The sequence below is a fragment of the Galendromus occidentalis genome, unplaced genomic scaffold (genome assembly GCF_000255335.2).
Source record: "Galendromus occidentalis unplaced genomic scaffold, Mocc_1.1 scf7180000077452, whole genome shotgun sequence".
In the NCBI taxonomy this organism is placed as follows: Eukaryota; Metazoa; Arthropoda; class Arachnida; order Mesostigmata; family Phytoseiidae; genus Galendromus; species Galendromus occidentalis.
In genome coordinates this window covers 45,940-68,481 of record NW_003805440.1, presented here as the reverse complement: position 1 = coordinate 68,481, position 22,542 = coordinate 45,940, and the positions used below count along the sequence as shown (strand labels likewise).

General features: G+C 51.6%; 1 protein-coding gene across 1 annotated transcript; it reads right to left on the bottom strand.

Moving 5' to 3' along the window:
* Nucleotides 1-5,889: 5,889 nt before the first annotated feature.
* Nucleotides 5,890-7,596, bottom strand: LOC100908510 (probable nuclear hormone receptor HR3). The gene has a single exon (XM_029111620.1). It carries the CDS (start codon nucleotides 7,594-7,596, stop codon nucleotides 5,890-5,892), a length of 1,707 nt encoding a protein of 568 aa, XP_028967453.1.
* Between the last annotated feature and the right edge of the window lie 14,946 nt (nucleotides 7,597-22,542).

The window sequence follows — 22,542 nt, the reverse complement described above, 5'->3', positions numbered from 1 at the left end:
GTCCATCAAACAGTCGGACCGTCAGTCTCTCTTCCTGCTATTTCATCAATCTGTTCGCCGACCGCAATTGACTCTTGGCATCGGCATTCTCCAGCTCACAATCAGTCAGGCAGCCCTCTGGAGCGCGAGAATTCTTCGGATTGAATCGAACTCACTTCAGATGAACTTTTTCCGGAGGAAACCTATGAGCTGAAAATGACCCCATCCATTCCACTTAATTTTCCTTTTCCATGGAAAACATATCGTCTCCATCGATACAGAATTTGTGTTGGGGTTCTGAGCGTGAATTCGTCCCGGACCTCCAGCCCTCAGCTACGAATCAAAAACACCATGATATCTATCACCGTGATTTCTCCCACGAGACCCGCAAGTTAAGAGACCTAATCGCTTTCTGTTGTTCAGATGACTTTTATTACAACTTCCTCAATTTAAGAATATAAATTTGTAAATACATAAATTTCGAAAAAAGGTTGAATAAATTATGGTCTTCGTCTGTGTCTTCCTCTCTCGGTTGCTTCGAATAATCGTCATCGCCTTCATCGTGTCCATCGTTTAAATAAGCTATTTCATTTACTTTAGTTGCCGTCAACGCCTTTGTCATGGCTCTCCGGGGACGGACCGAATGTCGACGACACCGCGAGGAACGTGAGTCTCTTCCACCTGACCATAAAGCCCTTCCTCCCTACAGTCGATTTTGTCTATATTAATATTTATAATTATGTACACTCGAGAGGTCAGAGCTAGAGATAGGAGGCGGATACGAAAGCGCTTTGTACAGTAAACACTTAAGGACATGAAGTTCGCCGCGTCGCTCCCTAGACTTCTCAGCTTCGCACCGTAGCTGTCATCTCATGGCCAGTCTCAAACCCTCTTCGTCTCCACTGGTCGAGGGGATGTAGGTTCGTCGAGAGGAGATAATTCGCTAACAGATTTCAACGCTTCCACGATCCCGAAACTAGACGCTCCATCCAGTTCCGAAAGGAGGTTCTACCGATTTCTCTTCGGGTAAGGAGGCACAACAAGCCGAAAACGGAGAAACCCGCGATACCCAGAGCTTGACACTCGAGCAGCGAATACAGTTCGCTTCTGACCGTGTCTCGAACGGTGAGAGTCGGACTCTCGGTCGATCTCTCGATCAACAGATCACTTGGGAGTTCTTCCGATGAGTAATTCGATCGATCATTGGATCAATGAGAGAATCGCTCGTAACAGTCAAATTGTCATAACTTGTGTCTAGTTTAACATCAACCGGCCTGAGTCGGAATCCGATACGCACTCGAAGGAATTCGAGCGTTTCCGAAAAGGTAAGTAGATGGGAGAGTAGACGTTTCTCGAAGAACTCAACCAGTCCGCTGGTGTGTCACTCTTTCATTACAGAGACCTGTGGTCAATCCGGATCTGGGTAGAGGACGAAGGACAGCTTCCATCGATATCAACGTCGAGAGATATATCATCAGGTGATCAACGAGCCTTACATTTTGGTATATCCAAACTACGCGATCAACTGGTTTCTTCTCCTCGGACGGGCCAACGGGCGAGTTCAAACTCACCGATCACACGACTAATAATCATTTTCAATATCATCATTATCATTAGTATACCTTCTTTTGAACCGATAACGAGAAAATAAGTCGGAACTCTCACTCCCGACGGCGTCGTGGCGCTCTGTGAAGACTCGTTGTCCGCTCGAGTGTTCTCACCTTCGAAGGAATTCCACCAGTACACGAATTACACTCCTCCATTTGGACAGTTCGTCCATCCAGGCACAAAGGATCATCTATCGTTCAGCTCCCTATGATGATGTGAAATAATAGAAGAACTCACTTCGAGCATAAGCTCCTAAAATCCAATGACTCACCGATTATAATGACCGACTCATATGATTCATATGTTCTCCCGTGTACGAGTGAGTGAGTGAATGGATGTATGTGTTCTCAATGAAATTCGAGGTTTTCCGTCTGACGTTCGCTGATCACCGTCGGAGTCGAGTTCGAGGTTCAGTCTCTGCATCTCTTCAGTCCCGCTGCGCATGGATGAATGACTTCGGAAAATTTCTAAACTTCGACCCTACGCTTCATCTGACTGTCGAACGGCCAGCGATCCGATCGCCAAATTCTCGTTCTGATTCCTAAATCACGTCCATGAGAGATTTCCAAATGTATATGTATGTATATGTAAATATAAATATGAAGATATTTTCTGTATGTATATGCTTATGTATATATGAATCTTCCCCTGGTCGCTTTAACCCCGACAGCCTTTCCTGCTACTCAATGGCATTCCACAGAAGAAGTCGTTGTTCCACAAGATGCATCAGAACACCCAGGGAGTGAGAGTTGTGCAGAATGTTCTCCGACGACGTTGTCTCCTCTGTTGAGTTGTACTGGGGGTCAGATAACGTCTAGAAAGCTCACCGGGATGTCGAGTAGTGTTTCGTCAGATCAATCATCGTCCCTGAATTAATTTATCCGCGAGGGGTCGATCGCGATGGCCGAGACCGTCAACACCGTCTCCCTAATACGATTCCGTGATAGGCGACCGTGGTAGATCGCGCATTCCTACGGTTTCTCTCGCAAAGCTCAGACTTATCGCAATCTGATTGAAAACGTCCGAGACCCGCCGCCTCCACGAGGCACACACCGATGCTGTCACCGCGAATTTCGTCCCGAAGCGCTAAAAGTTCCAGCAAACTTGAACTTCACAAAAGTCGAAAACAGTCCAATAACCGATCACTCACGGAGAGACGAGGCTCAAACAGCAGCGAATCGAAACTTCCAATCGAGCCTGTTGCTCGAAGCAGAATTCATTCTCCATGGGTTGTCGACCGCCATTCAATACGTCTGATTCTTCGAGTCTGACGGGAAAGCGCAAACTTCTAAATGACTCTGGGGAAAAGTCCGTTGGTCGCGGAAAGGGATGCACCATGTTTCAGTTCGTCCCGAATACTACTTTTCTACATGTGGGTTGTTTGTTAGACCGAAAAGACTACCAGAGATGGACTCGAACTCCGCAGCGAACGCAGCGTCTATCTTTGAGGTAACCGGCGGTTAAAAGCTATTCCAAGCCCAAATGCTCGACCGGAGCAAAAACCTACTTGTATCTCGATCGTTATCGTCGTTCATGATATCGTGATCATGTGTCGATAAGTAAGCGCTCCCACGACAATGTTTCCGTCATCCTCGTCGCCGGTGTAACCATCTCCAATACGGCATTCACGTAACGATGACGCTACGACGACCAATAACCGTCGTGACGATAGCGCAATATCTGCAGCAGCGCGAGCAGCGGTGATTATATCATCATCATTCTCGATATTTATATAATTTTTTTCGCGATAGAAGCGACAGTAATAGCTGTAGTACTAGTTGAAATAGTTGTTGAAAAGGCAGCAATAGCGATAGAAAAGGTGATCATCATCATCGTCGTTGTCGTCACCGAACCCACCATCGAGGTGACGATAATAAAAATACTATAATAATTATGATAATGGCGTTTTTCAACTAATCTGTTCCCATTCGGTCTGCGAGCACGTGATCTAGTATCTATTGTGCGGAATTGAAATCCGTTTTGCTAAACTCCCATTCACAACAAGAAGCCCACTTGTCGGCGATGGTCGACTTCAGTGTGGCGTCGTCGGCCGGGGTCTCAGCGATCGAGACCGTTTCCCAACATCCATCGTCAGCTCCGTGTTCATCGTCTGCCCAGTGGTCGACTCCCCGCGCGTTTCGAGGGTCCGTCTGTCGGTGTTCCCGTAGTTCTTCGCAGAGGCTTTCCTGGCTCTCCAGTCTTTCGACTGACCTCTTTAGAGCGACCAGAGGAGAAGGAGGACGATGGCTACAACGAACAGCGCGTGCCGATCGAGTAGCCAGTCAGAGGGCCGAGCGTTTAGCAACACCAGCACCCGAGTCGCTATCTTCTATCTTCATGTTCCTCTATCTGTTGCTTTGCTTCTACCGGTGCTAGTAGTTGTTGTCGTCGTCGTTGGCGGCGGCATCGTCGTAGATCTCATGGTTGTCGTCAGAGTGCGCGGAGGAAGCTGCTGCCGTCGGTATCGCTCTCTGTAAGGGCCCTCTGGCTCATCGGCTCTGTTCACGCAGCGGTTGCGTTGGCGACGTGGAGACGATGAGTGAGTGAACCCGGAAGAGGGAACCGCTCCCCGAGGGGTCTGCTCCATGCGGGGAGTTCAGGGAGAGGGAAACCACGTCAGAGAGCAAGGGCTTCCCTGATTTCGAGCCCTCCGGTCCCTTCCGCCTCGCCGGACCTCTTCCGCGTTCGCTGCTGCCTTCGACCACCACCACCACCATAAACAAAGCGAACAGCAAGGCACCCGCTCTGCCAGCGTTGGGCCCGCCGGCCGGCCGGTGGGCCACCCAGCCGCCGCGGATATGGAGAACGAAAGAGCGGATCGAAGTGCATGCACCTTCTCAGACCCAACCCTGTGAAGGGAGTCGAGAAAGAAAGAGCCGGACAGGCCCTGACGGCGCCAACGAACGCGGCGCCAATGTCCGTCCGTTCGCCTATCTGTCCGTGCGTCCGTCTATCTGGCGGTTACGTCAGAGCTGGCTCACGTAACAGCAGCCGGCGGCGGCGGCGGCCCTACAACGATGAAGAGAGGGTTCGACGTCCACCACAACACTCTACGAAGGCAGCATCGGCTACCGCCGATGTTTTGCTCGCTGGAGACGAGCGAAACAACGGCGGCAGCAACAGCATAGACGAAGGCAACCGCGGCGCGTTGAGCTTGCACAATGTAGCCAGATGAATGACTTCGACCAGGGTCGATGCCGGCGGGGACTTCGGCGACCGCAAAGGATTGTCTGGATTCGCGACTAGAAGCAGGCGCGCAGACTAGCCGGCCTCCTAGTACGGCGCGGCTGATCGACTGACGGTCCTGGAGCGTTTTTTTTTCGCATAAACCGATGCAGGTTTGTGTAGTCAGACAGACATTCAACTAGTTACATCGTTTCGATTGCGATCACGGAGGGGATCTTCGCTCTTTTTCGCTGATACAAGCGGACGGGAACAGGCGGTCGCCTCGGCAACGAACCAGATGAACGAGATGTTGGCGAATTCCGGCTCGGGGGAAAACGCGCGGAGATTATCCGTTCGATGGATTTCGGGAGCTTAAGGTTTCTTTGGTTTGATGCGAGTCCGAGGCATCACCTGGACTTGGCTCCAAGCGATTCGTGTGTCGAAGAGCAAAGTCGGAGGGAGTCGGAGGAGTTGCGATGGGTTGCTGTTCCTCCAAGAAGATGCCGTAATTTCTGTTTCTCCCCTCTTGCCTGCTCCATTGGAGGTTTTTCGAGGAGTTTTCCAATGATGATCTTATTATTTTCGGAGCGCGCTGTTCGAATCGGCGTGATTCTGTGGGTAGGCTCCCTCAACACTGTACGGTGTCGATCTCTAGCACAGGAGGCCGGGCGTGAGCTTTTCCTCGGAAAAACTCGGCCGGTTTTGTTGAGCTTGGAAGACGATTACGGGCCAAAACTCCGTGTTGGGAAGAGTTTGTGGAGGCTGGAGCCGGTGCGCAGGAAAACTGTCAAATTCACACTCACTCATTCACTCACAAAGGCGCGCACACCCACACCGGCAAGACAAATCGTCAGGCCAGACATCGTTCCGAAGGCAACACAGAGATAGTTTCCGAAGGCTCTACGAGTCACTGAGGAGGTACGTTTTACATTATTCTGTTGGGATGAGTCAGCGGGAGACTAGTGCGGACTTTGGCTTCGCTGCTACTGCGTCGTCGAGCTTGAGAAAATCCACAGCAAGCGAGAGCGTCTTATCCAAGCGGTTTAAGTACAAAAGAGACTCCTGTGGGTGTATTCCTCGCCGCTATATTTCCCTAGTCGTCGCCATCGTCTCCGAAATTTCAAACTTCCCAGTCCACTACGGGTCGGTTGAGAATAGTTCCTTATGGAGCGGAGGCATCTGAAGATGAGGATTTCGCAACTTGAGGTTCGACAACGCCTCAAGATGATACCGGGATAGATCGCGGAGCTTCGGTAACTGTAGAAGTAAATGATCGACGAGGCCCGTGTCGCACTTGATGTTGTTCGCCTGTTCTCGCGATGTTTCGAAATGAAGACATTTCAGTAGAGCCGAGGAAACCCGTTCGATTTCACCGGTTCCCTTTAGTCCGGGCCGCTCGGGCGAGATTAGCACGAACGCCGAGTACAGAGCCAGTTGCGTCTCGTCCAGTTTGAGTCGGGCCAATGACCTCACAAGCTCGAAGATCCCGCTGACGAGCTTCAGTTCGAGCGTGTCTTGCGTGTAGAAAACGTCGGCCGGCAACAACGTGTCGCCGTAGAGCACGCAATCCGAATCGACGTCGTAGTAACGTGTCATGCGCAGTAAGCACAGCTCGAAGCAGGCGGCTTTGAGCAGCACGATCTGGTCGTCCTGCGACAGCTTCATGAAGCCGGGGATCATTTTCGCGAATTCGATGATTTGCTGAATTAATGAAGTGAGCTTGTGCGAACAGTCGAGCCACAGTTGGTCTTGGCTCATCGATTTGAGAATTTCGATTTTAGCCGAGCTGATCGAGTTTGTGCGCAGCGCGTGAATTTTCAACGTGATCTCATCGGAGGTCAATAGACACGTACGCGAATGAGCGTCGGATATCGTCTTCGATAACAGGTCGAGGTGGGGTGCCTGGGGCTGTTGTCCCCCCGGTGAGGGCACCGACGATACCGGGGTGGGTGAAGGCGTTAGCGCACCTGACGACTGGCACACGTCGACGTCTTTCGAGGATAACGACGTCGTTGGCTCGACAGAGCGCGGGTTGGAAAAGTCCGATACGTCGAAACTGCTCGAACAGAGGTTATTGGAGACTTCGTAGTCGTTGACGCTGTAGAAATGGGTGCTGATCTCCTCGGGGAACTGGTAACCAGAATTACTGACCGGCTGCTGGCCCCCATGTGGCTGCTGCTGCTGCTGCGGCTGTCCCCCGAGCTGTTGATTCGTGGTCGAGGGAGGCTGATTGGTCTGGCCGGCTGAGGTGAACTGTGCGGAAGCTCCTTGTGGCTCGAATATGATCACACTTGAGTCGGGCGTTGCGTCGCTCTGGGTGCTGGCAGGGCGGCTCAATTGCGCTCGGTGGAAACGAACCTCGTCTTCAACCTTCTCTCGTTGTTTTTTGCTCATTCTACCGAACTTAACGGCGTCCCTACTCATCCCAAGAGCCAAGCATTTCTGTAGCCTGCAGTATTGGCACCTATTTCTGTTAACACGATCGACCACACAATTTTTCTGTCGAGGACACTGATAGTTAACCACAGAGCTCTGCGACCGTCGGAAGAAGCCTTTGCAGCCCTCACAAGTGATCACACCGTAATGAACGCCGGAACTTTTGTCTCCGCACACTTTGCAGGGAATAATCTCAATCTGCGATTTGAGCGCCTTGTTCGGCTCCAGTTTCCAGTTGGGCTGGTTCGACGGGGCCTGTTGGAGGAGCGTCATCCCGTCGCTGGAACTAACTTCGATGAGGCCCGCACTTGTCTGCGCCTGAACCCCCGCACCCGGCGGAGACTGGGCGGAGAGCTCCATTTTGGCGAACACATTCTGGGTAGACATCCAGCTCTCCGGGCTACCCATTATCTGTCACTCCGCGCGCACTAATTTTCGCAGGTTCGGGAATTCTGTCGTTCTCCACAAAACGACGGTCTCTCTTTTCACTTCGACGGAGGATTCCAATGTGTCGGAATTACATCGAGCCGATGTCGGAGCGGTCGCCGGTTAGAGGATCGGTCCGTCCGTGAATCCGCCCGTCAGTCAGTCCGTCCGTCTGTTCTTTGGTCCGTCGGTCGGTCGGTCGGACGGTCGGTCGGTCACTTAGTCGGTCGTGGTCAGTCGGATTTCAACACACAGAAGAAACACTGCTGCTGGTGCTGTTGTTTTGTTGCTACACGAATTCTTAGACGATCCGATTCCCGTTTGTGAACGTAGCGGGCACACTGTTTGGAGTCGATGCGAGCACAACAGCGCTCGTCGTTCACAGATGCTGCTGCTGCTGCAACGCGGAAGTACTAGCGCGCAGGTCATTCACATCGGGTCACCCTAGTCCATTGAACCCAGTCAGCGGTATCCGTCAACGTCTCCGCGCGCGCGCTACCGGACGGGCCCTTGACGTTTTTCGTTCGCCGCAACAATCAGCAAGGCCAGCCGACGGTCGCACTGCACCACGAACACCTGCTGATCACTTGGTGCGAGTTTCGCACCGATCCGACAATTTTTTCACGTCCCGCACCTCAGCCTTTCCGGCCCTCTGGTTCTACGGCTGTCACCGAGTACGGCGCCATTTTGCCTGCCGGGGATCGAGATCTACGTCGGTATCTGGGTCAGAAAAGTGATCTTTACCACTGATCTCTCCGATACGAATACACCCTAACACAAGAGAACTTAATTCTGAACACTTGGAGTTCGAGAGTCCGAGCCCGGGCCCGGTGTGCTGGCGCCACGACGAGCTCCGAGAGGGTATTGAGCAGGGATTTCGAGCCAGCAGTGAAGAAAATTGGACGAAAATTGTTTCGTTCGGCAGCCCACAGGCGGCGCTGTCCGACCCAGAGGCGGAGCATCAGCTGCTGGCCCGAAACAGCTGAAAGAAGGTTCCTGGACGGAAAGGGTCCCCCACAACTACACAGAGGCTCTCGGGTTGTGCGGCTGCCTCTAGGTCTGTTGCTGCTTCTCATGATGATGATGGTGTGTTCATGCAGGCCGCTGAACTCGTGAGAATGGTTCGTGACAGTGCCGGGTCCCGGGTAACGGGACATCTCGGCGGGCGAGGGGTTCCGTCTAGTCAGAGGAGGTGGGGGGGGGGCGAGGAGGAACGTTGACGAGGACGGTGATGCGTTCGCTTTCAGTTCCGAAGACCGATGAACTTCCCCTAATTGTTGCACCCCTTTCCTCCTGCCTTCCTTCTGACCAAAATTTCGCTGAACGGCGGAGAGCATGGCGCACATTATATTATCATCAACTTATCCCTCACATGACATCTCTATGATTTATTAGGAAATTTCACTGGCTCCAAATCATGAAATTATCCTGCTCGATCAAAGCTTAGAGTTTCGATGCGCGAATCCATCCAACTCTGTTTAGCGACGCTTTATATTCTTCTACTGTCGGACTCCTGCTTTCAACTATTTCGATCACTCTGAGTGCGGAGGGACTCTGGGTCGTTTACACGCTCGTTCCATGGGCTGAACTTAGCATAGATGAACATCCGCGAGAACTCACAATAGAGAATGCGTATCGTCGCATGGAGTTTGTAGTTGCCATGGATACAGTTCCTCATACGGAATTTTTTATCGCTAGTATCGTGAAACAGACTGACGGATGGACAGGCCGGGCGAACAGCTTGAAGATCTATCAGCAAGCGATTCTCGCGAGCCGAAAACAGGGCGACGTCATCTTCCAGTTTAGGTAATAGTATATAGATCTGAAGCATCGCATTTGACCGAGGAGCGGGAGTCTGATGCCGATGGCTGCTCTGGGATCGACACTTCTCACAGGAAGTGTTTCCAAGACGACGAAGAAGAGACGTATCTTGCTCTGTTTTGAGGAACTCTTCGCTTTGTTCTTTCTGGTATATGAGAGCCGATCCCATGGATCTCTCTTCCAATCTCCGGTACTGATTCGCACTCTCTGCTTCGACTAGGCGACTCGACGCAAACTCGCCTGGATTACTGTAAGTGCATAAGCTGTTTCGTCAGGGGTGAAGGTCATTTCGAAGGAAAGGTCGATCCACCACCGATAAGCCCATCGTCGCGAGCTATCTTGCATAAGCGCGTGGGAGCAAGTTGAACCCTGGACGATCAGTGCGAACAAAAGGTTCGCGACTGCCCCTCAAGCATGCTGACCGCTGATTCACTGAACTTCCGAAGAGATCGGGGCGGGACAAGCGCTCTCGGACGCCAATTTCTGCATTCGGTCACGGAGCGGGACCGGCATTCAGCATTACGTAAGCGTCTTTATGATACGTGAACTCCATGCAGAACAAGTCTGTATCACCCCATGTCCGAACGAGGAGGAAGCTCGGAGCACATACGGCCGTGGATCTCGTCTCGAGCCCGTTCCCGGTCAAGTTCCCGTTTGCGACACGAGCCTCTTGATCTCACCTCTCCAATCGAAGTTTATGCCATCAGTCCCGGCACATCGAATATGGGTTCGATGTTTCGAACTCCATTTCGCGCGCAGATCCGCAAGACGAAAGTCCCGCTGGACGTTCTCCGGCTCTCCAACGCCGGAATTAGATCCACGGGAGCGAAACCGGACGACAGATTTATTTTTTCAAAGGTGGAGGATGAACTCGGATTTTGTAGACCAGTGTCCAGTCACCATTTCGTCGAGTGTATTCCATCTCTCCGACCGGAGGTGAGCGTGAACTCGCCGCGGTCGGCGTCGATCGCTGACGTGGGGCCGTATCTCATTCTTTCGCTCGTAACGAACACAGACGTCAACACAAATCGCTTCAGAGCTTGCCGCCTTCGTGCGGTTGAACGGTTTCGGATTTCATGTCGGACGATTGGACCTTCCTCCTGATACGTAATGTCGTTATGGGCGACCGCTCCGGAATCCATTGGAAACACTTCGTGATTCAATGCTTATGGAAGAACGGCCGTGGTCGGAACTCCAACGAATACATTGAGGTTCGAGGACCGAGCTGGAGCTCTGGGGACCGAGAATCGGAAAGTCTCTTGGGAACTGGGAACCTTCGAGGACTAACGATTAGTAAAGCGAACAGTCAAATCAGCGCCCGGTGCGGCGATCAAGTCTCTGAAGACAAGACGGAGAATTTGAGCTTCTCGGAATAATTATTCGGTCGTCCGAGATTCGAAGCAACCCATGATCTGAGGCATTGTCTCGTACATGACTTCGAGAACGGGAGAATCACCTTCTCCGCTCCGTATCCTGCGGCTCTATTCCGGGAACCCATATCGGACGTCGCAGGTCAATGCCCCTTGTATATTATACTGGTCAGGATATGTCCCATCCGAACTTGGAATAAGGCTGATACGTCCGATGGGTTCCGTGTGATGATTCCATCGTCATCGAGTTTGTTGCCGTGCTGATGTCCACGAATTCGATAGGGGACCTCACGATCAGCTAGAGGGAACGTGCAGCGTCGAGCAGGTTCGGAGAATCACGAGGTTTCCACGGAATCAAGAGCCACGGACTGTTACGCGACTACACCGAGCGCGTCGGTTCTGGAGCCTCGAAGCTCTCTGACTCAGAATTTTCCACATGCTCACTTCCCAGATCGACTCGAATCCGCAGGGTCTACACTCATCCCAGAGCATCCTGGGAGACAACTGTCGACATTCCTGGGATGGACATCCGAATTTCTCGATGTCCACCCCATGTGAACCGCGAGAAGCGTAAGCGTCGCTCAGATCGCCTCGATACCCGTTGCTTTCCATTCCCGAGGCTTCTCCCCGTCCCATGGGACGGTCTACAGTTATCCCAGAGTATTCTGGCAGACAGGAAATCTCTAAGATCTGCTTTGGCTCAATCAGTGATTGTGACGAGATCAGAGATGCGCTCCGAAAGTCGCGTCCCCAAACTGTACAGAATCATCGTGACGCATTGCTGATCATAGTCCCAGAATCTATTGCGAAGCTTGTGTGGGTGGGGCTATTAGTTGTCCCCGCACCATTAGTCCTAAGTGACGCTCGCCAAATGATGGGATTCGTATGCGTGACGTGATATTCCTTAGTGATTGCCATGCTGGAACTTCCGCGGGAATTCTCCAGCTCAATGAAGTCTCGCTGCCGGATCCCAATCCGGTGAAGCGAGGAAGAATACACAACGGATAAAAGGAAATAACGTGAGGAATGTCTCCGATGCATAATTATCATTATCTACTTCAAGCCCCGACCAAGGGTAGGTGTCAGCTAATACGCCCGAGATCCGCAGTCGAGGGGGGCATACCTGGGAAAATGAGATATCGAGTCGAAGTCGCTATGAGTTCTCCGGAAATTATTCCTCAATCCATTGGTTCGGGAGCCATCGGGTCGTCGTCATTTTCGTCGTCGACGAAAATCACTGAATCGATTAACGACTCGTTTCGGCAATGAGTCTGAAAACTCATGATCACCCGTGACGGCATCCTGCCTGGCGAGCGAGCGAGTCAACTGCAGACAGCGAATCCATATCTGCAGAAGCGAGAGAGACATCATATCATCCAAGCGTGCGATCGCGATGAGTCGCTGGCACGAATGACGGAATCCGTAACCCTTTGACCCCAGCATCGATCGAATTACCCTGTAACCGTTGTCATGAGCAATCGTTGGAGGAGTTTTATGTCAGCGACCCTCCTCGTTCTAGAAAGGTATCCCTCACTGACGGCCATGCCGAGATTCCGGGCGTCGCATGCGTCCGAGTCCGAGGGCAGCCCATGATCCTCCCCCCGTCTCTCCGACATCTTCGTATACGCGATAAGCTCACTGTCAGGACAGAGACTCGAGCTTCTGTGTCCGGAGGTCAACAACCCTAGGGTGGGTAGCCATATTGGCGCAAGCTCCAGGGCGATATTGCTGATCAGGCAACGCATCATGCATATACTGGATTGCTCCATTCAATCCACGGCCCCGGCCGCTCTATGCCTCCGAATCACGCGTTGAGTCCCGTTCTTGTAGCCCAAGCTGGAGAAATATAAATTCTTGGAACGTTCCCAAGCGGTTCAAAGGGGAAGCTGTTGAAACGACTCTCCCCGGTCGAACGGGGGACTGCGAGTCCTGTTCCCGATTTGGCCCGATATCCCCGCAGTTCCAAATAATACCAGGGGGAAATAGTGAATTACTAGTTATTCGCGTCATTTGATCAATCACTCAGACAATCATTAGGATGAAAGGATCCGCGACATTCTCCGGTCTCTGGGTAAAGTAGGGAGAATAAAAAGAGGTTCTCTCAGGGCAGGCGGAATCAGCGGGCGAAATCTCGGCGGATAATTGTGCGGCAGTTTCGGTGCCGTCCGATCGTTTTCTCTCATTAGGTAAGCGTTAATCGACTCAGAACACGGGCGAGGGAAACAAGCATCGATGTCTCTGTGTCGTAGTTCTCGGTCCTGAGGGAGAGAGACCTGCTAGATTTTGAATTTCCATCTTTCCTCCCTGACGTCGCAAGGAGGACGAGCGAGAGTCATTTAGGTCCCGCTGCCGTTAGTATTCACCACCACGTCTGTCGGAACGAGCCCTCGGCAGCATAAGAACTTCAGACGAATCAATCGTTCTCCTCTTGTAGGTATCGGCGACAACGATCGCCATCGAATGATGATCCGAAAAGCAGCAGCGGTCTGCGTTGCCCTTGTATTCTCGCGAAACTCCGGGAACTAGATCCAGTGGACCATGTTAAGTGTTGATTGGACTGTTGCGACCGCCGATATGTCTCATAGGCAGGATCAGCGAACATGAGCATCGGGCGGAATGTGTTTGATGGGAGCCGGCTCACCCCGGTATCCGTCTAATCATCCCGAGAACGTTGGAGTTCCTTGGGGGTCGTTCTCCGGCCCCGTCGATTTCTGTGAACTGCCGACTCCTGTGATGATACTTGTATTCTCCGGGACTTTTCCTTCGGATCCCCCTTGCCCCCGCCCCCCTCGTTCCGATAAGATTCGTAATATATACTTGTCAGGCATTATGCACAGGCGTCGATGAGATCCAACGCCGGAATCGACGGGGATTGCTGTGGAGCTTCCGAGAGTTCCACGGAATCTCAGCCGAATCGACGGCTTGGGCATGAGGAATTCAAAACAGACATTGCTCAATACGAAGGAACCCTCATTGCGATATTTCTCTCTGTATGTCGGTCAAGATCGGCCTCGACGCCAGTCGCCCGCCTCGAAGAATCGACTACCACACGAGTGGCTGATCGAAAGAAAATAAAAGCGGTGTCCACACTCCTTGGGCTCCAGACATAGGCGAGGAGAAATGCGATCTGAGACTTGGCCATTCTCGAATGTAATGTCCGCAGAACCGTCAGGTCCTCTGAACTTCGGAGGCTCGAGTCAGCTATTCGCTGCACGAGCAGATCGTGGTCCTGTTCCTTGTTCACGATCCAGGTTATCAGGGACAGATCACAGGGCTGAACCCCGCGAACATCGGAAAAAACGGGAGAAAAAGAGCTCCGGTCACAAGGCTGAGTCGTCACACCGAGACGCCTGAAGTCATGAAGGCTCTTATCGTAGCAGCATCCTCTATGCGAGTGATTATCCGAGCTGATAAAAATTTTCTGATTGAGACTGATGATCGCAACGCTCCTAATGTGCCATCAGCCTAGACTCTGAGGGAGGACTGAATTCCCACAGAGAACGTATGCATTCGTCGGTGACAAATTCCAGTGGAAAAGCGCTGCAGAGACACTTGAGAATCCACAAGAGGCCCCTCCATGTAACATAGTCCACGGGTTGAGCGTTACACGAAAACCTCAAAAACGGTTTTCTGCTTTGTGGGTCGTCTGCAGACGCGTCGGCTGCCGGATCATGCTGGAGAAATGCATGGTGCTTTGATCAATATACATTCCACATCGGTCCAGAGAACGATCCCCGACAAACTTGATGGGAACGGTCCTTATTCAACTCCATTCAAGTATTTTGCTTAGCGTGGAATACTCGAAAATCTTGTAGTAGACTGAGAGAGCTTCTACGTCATTCGTAAATCGAGCTAGCATAGTTTGGACCTATGAGTTTTCTCGTTAACAGTTAACGATGTGCATCTCCCGAACAGTATGACTGCTGAATGAATCGACTACACATCACGACACTGATCATTTGGAAAAATCCTTCGCTGTACCAGCGGCGAAGTCAGGCGGAGCACCCCGCAAGCTCGAAGAGGCTGTCTTAGGTACGGAAGAGGCTTTTTCCCCGAGACTCACAGGATCAATCAAGATTGGGAGCAAACTAGCATGGGATCAAACTAGTATGGGATCATCTCTGGAAACCAATGCGACACCGACGCACCCGGTGCGGATCGCCGGAGGAACGCACCTGCCTTTCCTCAAATCCGGCTTAAGGTTCAAGATTTGGTTTTCAATTTTTCATTGCCGATGCTCGATGCGGTGCTGAACCGTGGAAGCGGGGCTGCACTTCAAGTTTTTCGTGGACATCGAAGAAAAGATTGACTCAAGGAAAGGTGAGAGGCGTATGCAATATCCAGGACGCACTTCGCCCCGTACCGACATCACGAGATACTGATAATCTGTCCTCATGTTTAGGCTGGAAACGTCTTGAACGCTTTATCTACTCACGTTGAAAGTGGTTGCGCTGCGTCGAGGAGCCGAATTCAGATCCTTGCGACTGTTCACACCTGTGCTCCATGCCGAAGGTGGGAAGGTATCGAAAAAGAAACAGTTCCTCTGCACGGGAAGTTCACGAGTTTTCACATCAGACAGACGAATAATCAGAGTTGGAGAGCAGACTCGGCAAAACTGAACCGCGAACAACGATTCTGGATGTCCGCTTCTGCTGTCACTTGCGGCGTAGAGAGGCGGCATCTCCACTTTTTACCATCTCCATAGCTCTCGGATCGCTGATGGAGGTGTCGCTTTCCGTTCGGTATCGAACTCTCCGTTCGCTATTCTCACTACCTTTATGAGACGTCGCGGTGGCGCAGTGACGACGCTGGAGCGACGTGAGTCTATCTTCGAAGAAATCGAATCCTGACAAAAAAACAAGATCTCGAATCTCAATCTTTTCTTGAGCAGTAAACAAAGAGCATCGGGCAATTGGAAGCGCCGGGAGACTATTCCTTCAAATCCTTCCCATATCTGCACGCCATGCCGGTTCCTATCAGGAAGATGAATGAGTGCCCCCAATAATTTCACGAGAGGCGCTGAGGAACTCCGAAGTGCTCTACATCTATTCCTCCCGATGCTGTTCGAGATTACTCTCTAAAGGGCTCCGGAGTGTAACTGCGTCGAGTATCTTCTGGGAACAAATAGAAGTTTTCCGGGAAGAACTTCTATCCTGGGACCATGGTCTCCTCATCTTTGCCCCGTTGCGCCCACAGGCTGCGCCTCTCTGCTCGTTCCTGCCCGGAAGTAGCGCTCTACCCTGAGCCAGGGCCGAGATGATTTCCGACTGTCGAAGTCGAGCATCTCTAGTGTGGGAGCTCTAGACCTATCAGAGCGATCATAGCATGATAAGAGACTATCGAAAGCACATTCCTCGTCTCCCAGGGACAGTCAGGACCTAATTACGGAGGCTGGTAAACTCGTCGACGAAGCCCCGAGCAGCAGTTCGACGGATCGGCGCGGCGTAGAGAAATGCGGGGTCTGTAGCTATCATGTTTCGACAGCGCTCCTGATGGATCTTTCCTTTTTCGCACGGCTTCTGAATCACCGCGCTCCCAGTGTTCGATATCGACCACCAGCATTGTAAGCCGAAACTTGGACTAGGGAATTCTCCGAAATTTCGAGCTCAGGAAGGATACTCTATCTCGACCCCTGGTTCTAGCTCCATACATAAAGCACCAGCTGACGCTGTCTCGCATGACCCGCTCCTTCCTCAGACCGAAGACTGGAACCTTCGCGGAAGGAGTGCGGATTGATTGTTTCTACTCGCTGGAATGATGGGAGAATGGATATTCCAAACAGCGGAAGCTCGCTGCCTCGATCTGTAAATTGGAAGCGGCTTGATAAGATGAGGACCTTTAGAACGGGTTCCCCAGTTCCAGATAGATCTATCAGCCTACCCGCCCTGATCTCGCAGATCCACATACGTCTGATCTATACGATGCCTTCCCGAAATCTCTCATTGAGGAGGACTCTCCCCTGGAATCCACAGGACGACGCTGTATCTGTCCGCTGCTTGTCGTGAGATGACGCCGCAGAACTCGTAGGCTCGATCTCGGATTCCGCAGCCCTTTCGTTTCAAAGATCCTTCCCTGGGGGTGATGAATCATAAGCGATATGTAGGGCTCAGGATCCAGATCTTCACATTTCTTTTGGAGGCTCTGCATGGAGGACGGAGGAGCTCATTCCGGGTAGCCTCGAGCTCCAGGGGCCTGCGATCTTCGCTCATGAAAGTATCTTCTGAGCGGGGACAATGCTGCAGGCTTGGTTGCTCGGGATCCCTCGGTCGAGAGAGCTATCCAAAGTGGAGAAAAGTAATCGTTAAGATCTTCTCGCCACTCAAGGGTATCGCGAAGAAGGTCCTCTCACCGGTGCGCGACCACATGCTTGGTGTAACCGCACTCGAATTGATCTAACCACTTGTTCTCTTCTTCTCCGTCTTCTCAATCGTCTAACGATCATGAGACTAGTTCAAGCTCAGAGGACCCTCGGCTTTCCCCGCCGGTACTTGGTTTGTTTTAGAGATCGCGTTCCTTCCCACGTTCGAAATTTATTTGACTCTCAACGTCAACAATCGAAAGCCGGATGAAATGGCAGTTGTCGTAGCGGATCATCGATAGTCGAGCCGAGCGCTATTGAGAACCCTCCCGAAAGAATCAGTGCCACCCTCACATATTAGGCGAAGTCTTCTCATAATCTTTGATCCCGGAAGGTAGACTGAACATGGCTCTCGATGCCATGCTCGTCTCCGAGACATGAGCATCTTTAGCATTGAGCCCAATCGACGCGGGGAAGCTGGTTCCATGGACAAGCTCGACCAAATATCCTGATGCTTCGACTCGTTGATGGCGCATCTTGGCGATCATAACCCCATTATTTCGCTTTATCTTGCTCCGGAAATCTCCGTCGGCGTTCCGGAAGTGCTTGAGAAGAACGTAATTTTTGCTTATTTTCGCTCTTCTCATACGGAGCGGAAGAGTCCCGGACTTGGTCATCGATTGGAGGACAGCAAGGGAAAAGCGGGACACTATTCTGCAATATTTTCCGGTCTTCCGAACGCGTCATTCATTCGGATCGCTTGCTACATCCGACGAATCGTAAATTTCCGACGCGTTTCTCCGACGTCGACGCCGTCGAATATATGGCTCCAAAGGCTGCGGTCTCCTTCTCTTCTGCGACAGCTCTGGAGCTTCGAAGCGGCCGTCCCGCCGCGCTCCGGAGCGAACTCGAAATCCGACAGACCTCGCATTGGGTAGAAAACGTGTTTTCTCTAAACTCTCCCGATAAGCGCGGAGCGCATCTGACTGCTTGAACATTCGATTGCGTTGAGAGATTCGAAGAGCTCAGCCGAAGATTCATGGGAGCGCGGAGAAGCGTCTCGGAATCAATCCGAGAATCAGGGGTGTGAAACGTATTCTATTTTCGTGTGGAACACTGTCTCCTCAAATGGGCACTGTTCCGAATAAATACCTCGAGGAAGTGCCGAGTTATGCTCCGGCCTCCGGCACTCATCTAGTTGCAGGGGCGATTTTTGAGGAGCTGAACACGGATAAATCTGAAAGCGATGAGGTGCTGCTCGACCGACGGAAAGGCGATATATACGTCGGAGCGCAGTGATGGATTTTCTCAGCCTCCCTCCACCCCTTCTTATCGTTTGTCCCATTATCTCCCCGAACCCATTCTCGACTGCTTTCTGCGCTGTCATTCCGAATGCTCTCAACGAAGAATGGAAGACATTCTATCTAGAGCTCGGCGATCAATAGGACGGCTCTCTGTGACATCTTCCTTCCACCTGACCAAAAGGCGACACAGAATGCCGCGACGACGACGAGACTCATCGCCGTTGGATTGTTTTCGAATTTGCGGTTGACGTCTCGACAACTTCTCCGATATGAGTTTCTTCGCGTCCTGTCCGCCGAACCGACTGAGCTCTCGCTGGACTGACCAGCCGCCTGCTCGCCCCTCTGACGCGGAGATCATTCGCCGCGCAGACTGAGCAACAGCAAGAGGTTTCCAGGAATCGCTTTTGACGGGATTGAAGACCGGAGGAATGATCCCGACGTGGATATTTCCAGTACTCTCAAGGCGGATCCGAATTCATTTCGGCATGGAACCCACCGAGCCGAGAAGCTAGGTGATCTAATTTTCATCGAGAGGCTGGGGATCGATTTTTTTTTCTGCAGACGATGACTGGACAGAAATTGCTCAGAAATAATCATTATCGTCAGCGGGGCTCCGGATGAAATCTCATCAAGAATGCGAACCGCATATTCCCAGATCACCGCGTCCGAGAACGAAGGAGAAAGTGACGAATACTGTAGGAGTCACTAAATAAGACAAACCTAGAACAGATCTACCCTCTAGTAAGCTTCAATATTCTGAAAGAAAAGAGACAGACTCCGAGGAGCTCCTTTTATTCGAAACACTTTGAATGAGAAATTATCAACCATGTCATAGTTACTGTACGACATTAGGCGCGCGGAGCACCGAGCCCATCCCTCACTGCTCAGAAGATGATGGGCACATCTCTCACGAAAAGTTTTGCTGGAGTATCCCGGGTGGGAGACGACGCAAAAGCTACGATGGGACCATCCTGCGCCGCAGGATCGCTACCAGTGCGGACCGTGTACCTGAAGGAATGGCGAAGCTAAATCGAACAGGTAATCTCAAACGAAGCATTGATCCCGTCTGGGTTTGTCCCTTACGCCATGAGTGATCCATGTCCCATCTACCCAACTGGACTGATCTATATGAACGACCGAAGACGGGTTCGGGACTGGCTCTACACTAACAATGAACATCGAGCTCAATATGAATCAGAGCTCACCTCGCGTTATTAGCTCCACCATTTATGTCGAAGTTCCTGTAATTTGCCTGGCCGTCTACGTCTGTGAAAAATCGATTTCCAGAAGTGTGATAAGGCACGCTGTCGGCATAACCATGCTGAGCTCCTTCGTGGGCGGCTCTGATCTCAGCGGATTGCCCCGCCCGTGAGCCAACCGCCAGATATTGGCTTCTGGAGAGTCCTTGGTCTGTGAGCGGACGACCGAAACGGTCTCTGAGGGAGGGCGTAATTCTCTTGCTTAGCATCTCCATCGATTGCGGGAGATCAGATATGAATAAACTCAGAAGAACTATTTAGAGGGAAGTGACAGAAGAGTCAGCGAGATGCATACCGGAAGTAATCTGCCGGATGTCCAGCGTCCTCATAGATTCTCAGTTGCGAAGGCCGCAAACGGTATCGTTCGCTCTCGTACTGTCTCAGTGGCTCGTAAGGAGTTCTGTATAAAGTCGAAGGAATAGCTTCATCTCCTTCCGGAAATATACAGAAGGGGTCCGCCTCAAACTCATTCCACTCGTTAGCTCGGATTGACTGCGAGCGACTGGGATGTATATCGAAGGCTCGCGAATACCTACCTACTCGTCTCATTACCTCAATATGTCCTTTTCGTGATGATCTCTCTCGTTGTGCCTTTGATCCAGAGGTTGCCGATAGGGTTGACGGTAGTATTCGTTGGACAGAAGAAGCGACTCCCTATGATCATGACTCGCAGAATGCACGTGTTGGCCCAGGGCACTTGCCAAACAGGTCTGGAATGTCGAGGACCTCCTTAAATTCGAAGCAAATTACGCTCCCATCCCAGTCGTATCGGGGATTCCGCGAACCGACTTAAAACTTGAACTTGGAGAGCCTATTCCGAGGAACGGACATTTCCGGGAGGTTTCAGAGTCATCATGGGTTTTACCAGAGTACCTAGCTCTTCTAAACAAGCGCGGTATCTTTGTGCGTCGCTGGGCCCTTCCCCTTCCGAATCCAGGGGAGGAACGCTACTCGCGCACCAAGAGACGTCCTCGATCCGTAAATTAGATTTTTTCATCGATCCCCCATAATTGAATGATGAGCTCAGTCTGCAGCCTGAATCTCCCCTCGGCCGGAGCTTAGGAACCCCCGTCATTGGGCTCGACGGAGAGACGCGCTCGTACATGTTCGGAGGCCACTCGAACGTCGGACGGATGCGACAGAGACACCGATGCGAAACGATTCCTTGCAGCACTGGAGGTCATATAGGAGTTTTTTCCGGAATGACGACCGATCGCAAGCACGAAACAACACCAATCAAAAATGCACTAACCGTGAGTATAGCTAAGGACCTCATCGTGACGATTCTCAGCAGCTACTGAACGAAGTTCTTGAAGAGAAAGCCATCAAGTACGCGGACCTTCCCACTGGGACTTGTGGGACGCAGCTACGGAGGCGGATAGACGCGCCGAGAGAAAGTGTCGTCCAAGCGTTCCATAACATTCCACACCACACAGCAGAAAACTCTCGGATGACGACCCCACGGGGCTCGCTTCCTTCCTGGATCCTGTCGGATCAATCGGATCAGGAAGATTTTCACCGAAGACGAAGCTCCGGATGGTTCTGTCGAGCGATCTTCAGCCGATTCTGAAGTCCTTCGCCACCTTCCTCGGACAAGGTTCGAGTCTCAGTCAGCTGCAACGTTTCCGCGCGATGAGCGCGCGAGGTTTCTCTGCGAGTCGCTTTCTTTTTCCCGAGTGAGTTCAGACGGAAACATCCACCGATGTTTCAATGTCACTTGTGGGCTTCCTCCGACGAGTCGAAGTTCTGTTGCTGAATATTCTGTTGTGTTCTTGGCTCAATCCGGTGGAATCAATCTTCTGTGGATTCTTCGGCCCTCATTCTTCTCAATTTTGTTCTCGCTCGGGAGCAGCTCCGGAAAGCGCCGCATTTTTAGCATCACGAATCGTTTCCGAATATTGAGCGAGATCCTCAGAGAACATTTCGGAGAGCGATTGCGAGGTTTTCCGTGGATTCCGACCGGTATTCCGGAAGTTCACGCGGAAGGTTTCTAAACAATGTTCGACGCGCCGAGACGTGAAGTTGCGCCTTGGTGTCCGTGACAGAAACGAGGTTAATCTCTGACCCAAATCTCCGAGAGTAAACAAGAGCTCGAGTTTCAAGCAAATTCTCAATGAAAGCGAGCGAGTATTCATGGAGATCAGAAAGTACAGAGGGAAATACGAGAAAAACTTGTGTCTGCCGTTCGCAAATGGCTCCGCTGGTGTGGGTTTCCTCACGCCCACATGCATTACGGTAATCATTAACTTGTGCCAACAAAATGATACAGGCCGAGCTCTCAGTGTTAATGCTCTCAGGAAATCAATGCGGACCCTTCCGCTGGATAAGTGCATGAGGCGCATGCAGAAAACTCTCGTGAGATCGCAATGACTCCTAAGGCTCACATTTGAGCAGCGATTTCAGATACTCTTAGCGGATTCAATTTCAGCGGGCTAGCGAGCCGAATGAGAAAATCTGTCTCAAATCGAGGGAAAATCAACACATTCGGTAAAGCTCCTTCAACCGATAGCTGGCATTTCGTCGGAATGCTGGGATTTCGATATATAACTTTCTGGACAATCTATGTAATTTGTTTCTGGACTATAGAGACCGGATGGACGAGGCTGTCCGCGACGGAAGACCGAGTCGACGGAGCGGTGCTACTTCCAATAAGCGCAGTCTTGCGCCGCTCTCCGGGCAGGCTCGAGGTTCCGCGGGCTGATTCTGGCAGAAGGACTATCTTCACCTCATCAGTAGAGTTGCTAGATTCCGGACATTTCCATTTTCCGACTCTCGAATAAGGATAGATTCGATTGCGGCATTCTTATTCTTGTCTTCCCCACATCGTCCGGCGACAGGGAAAACCCATCAGAGGCGATTCCCTTGTCGATGTGATC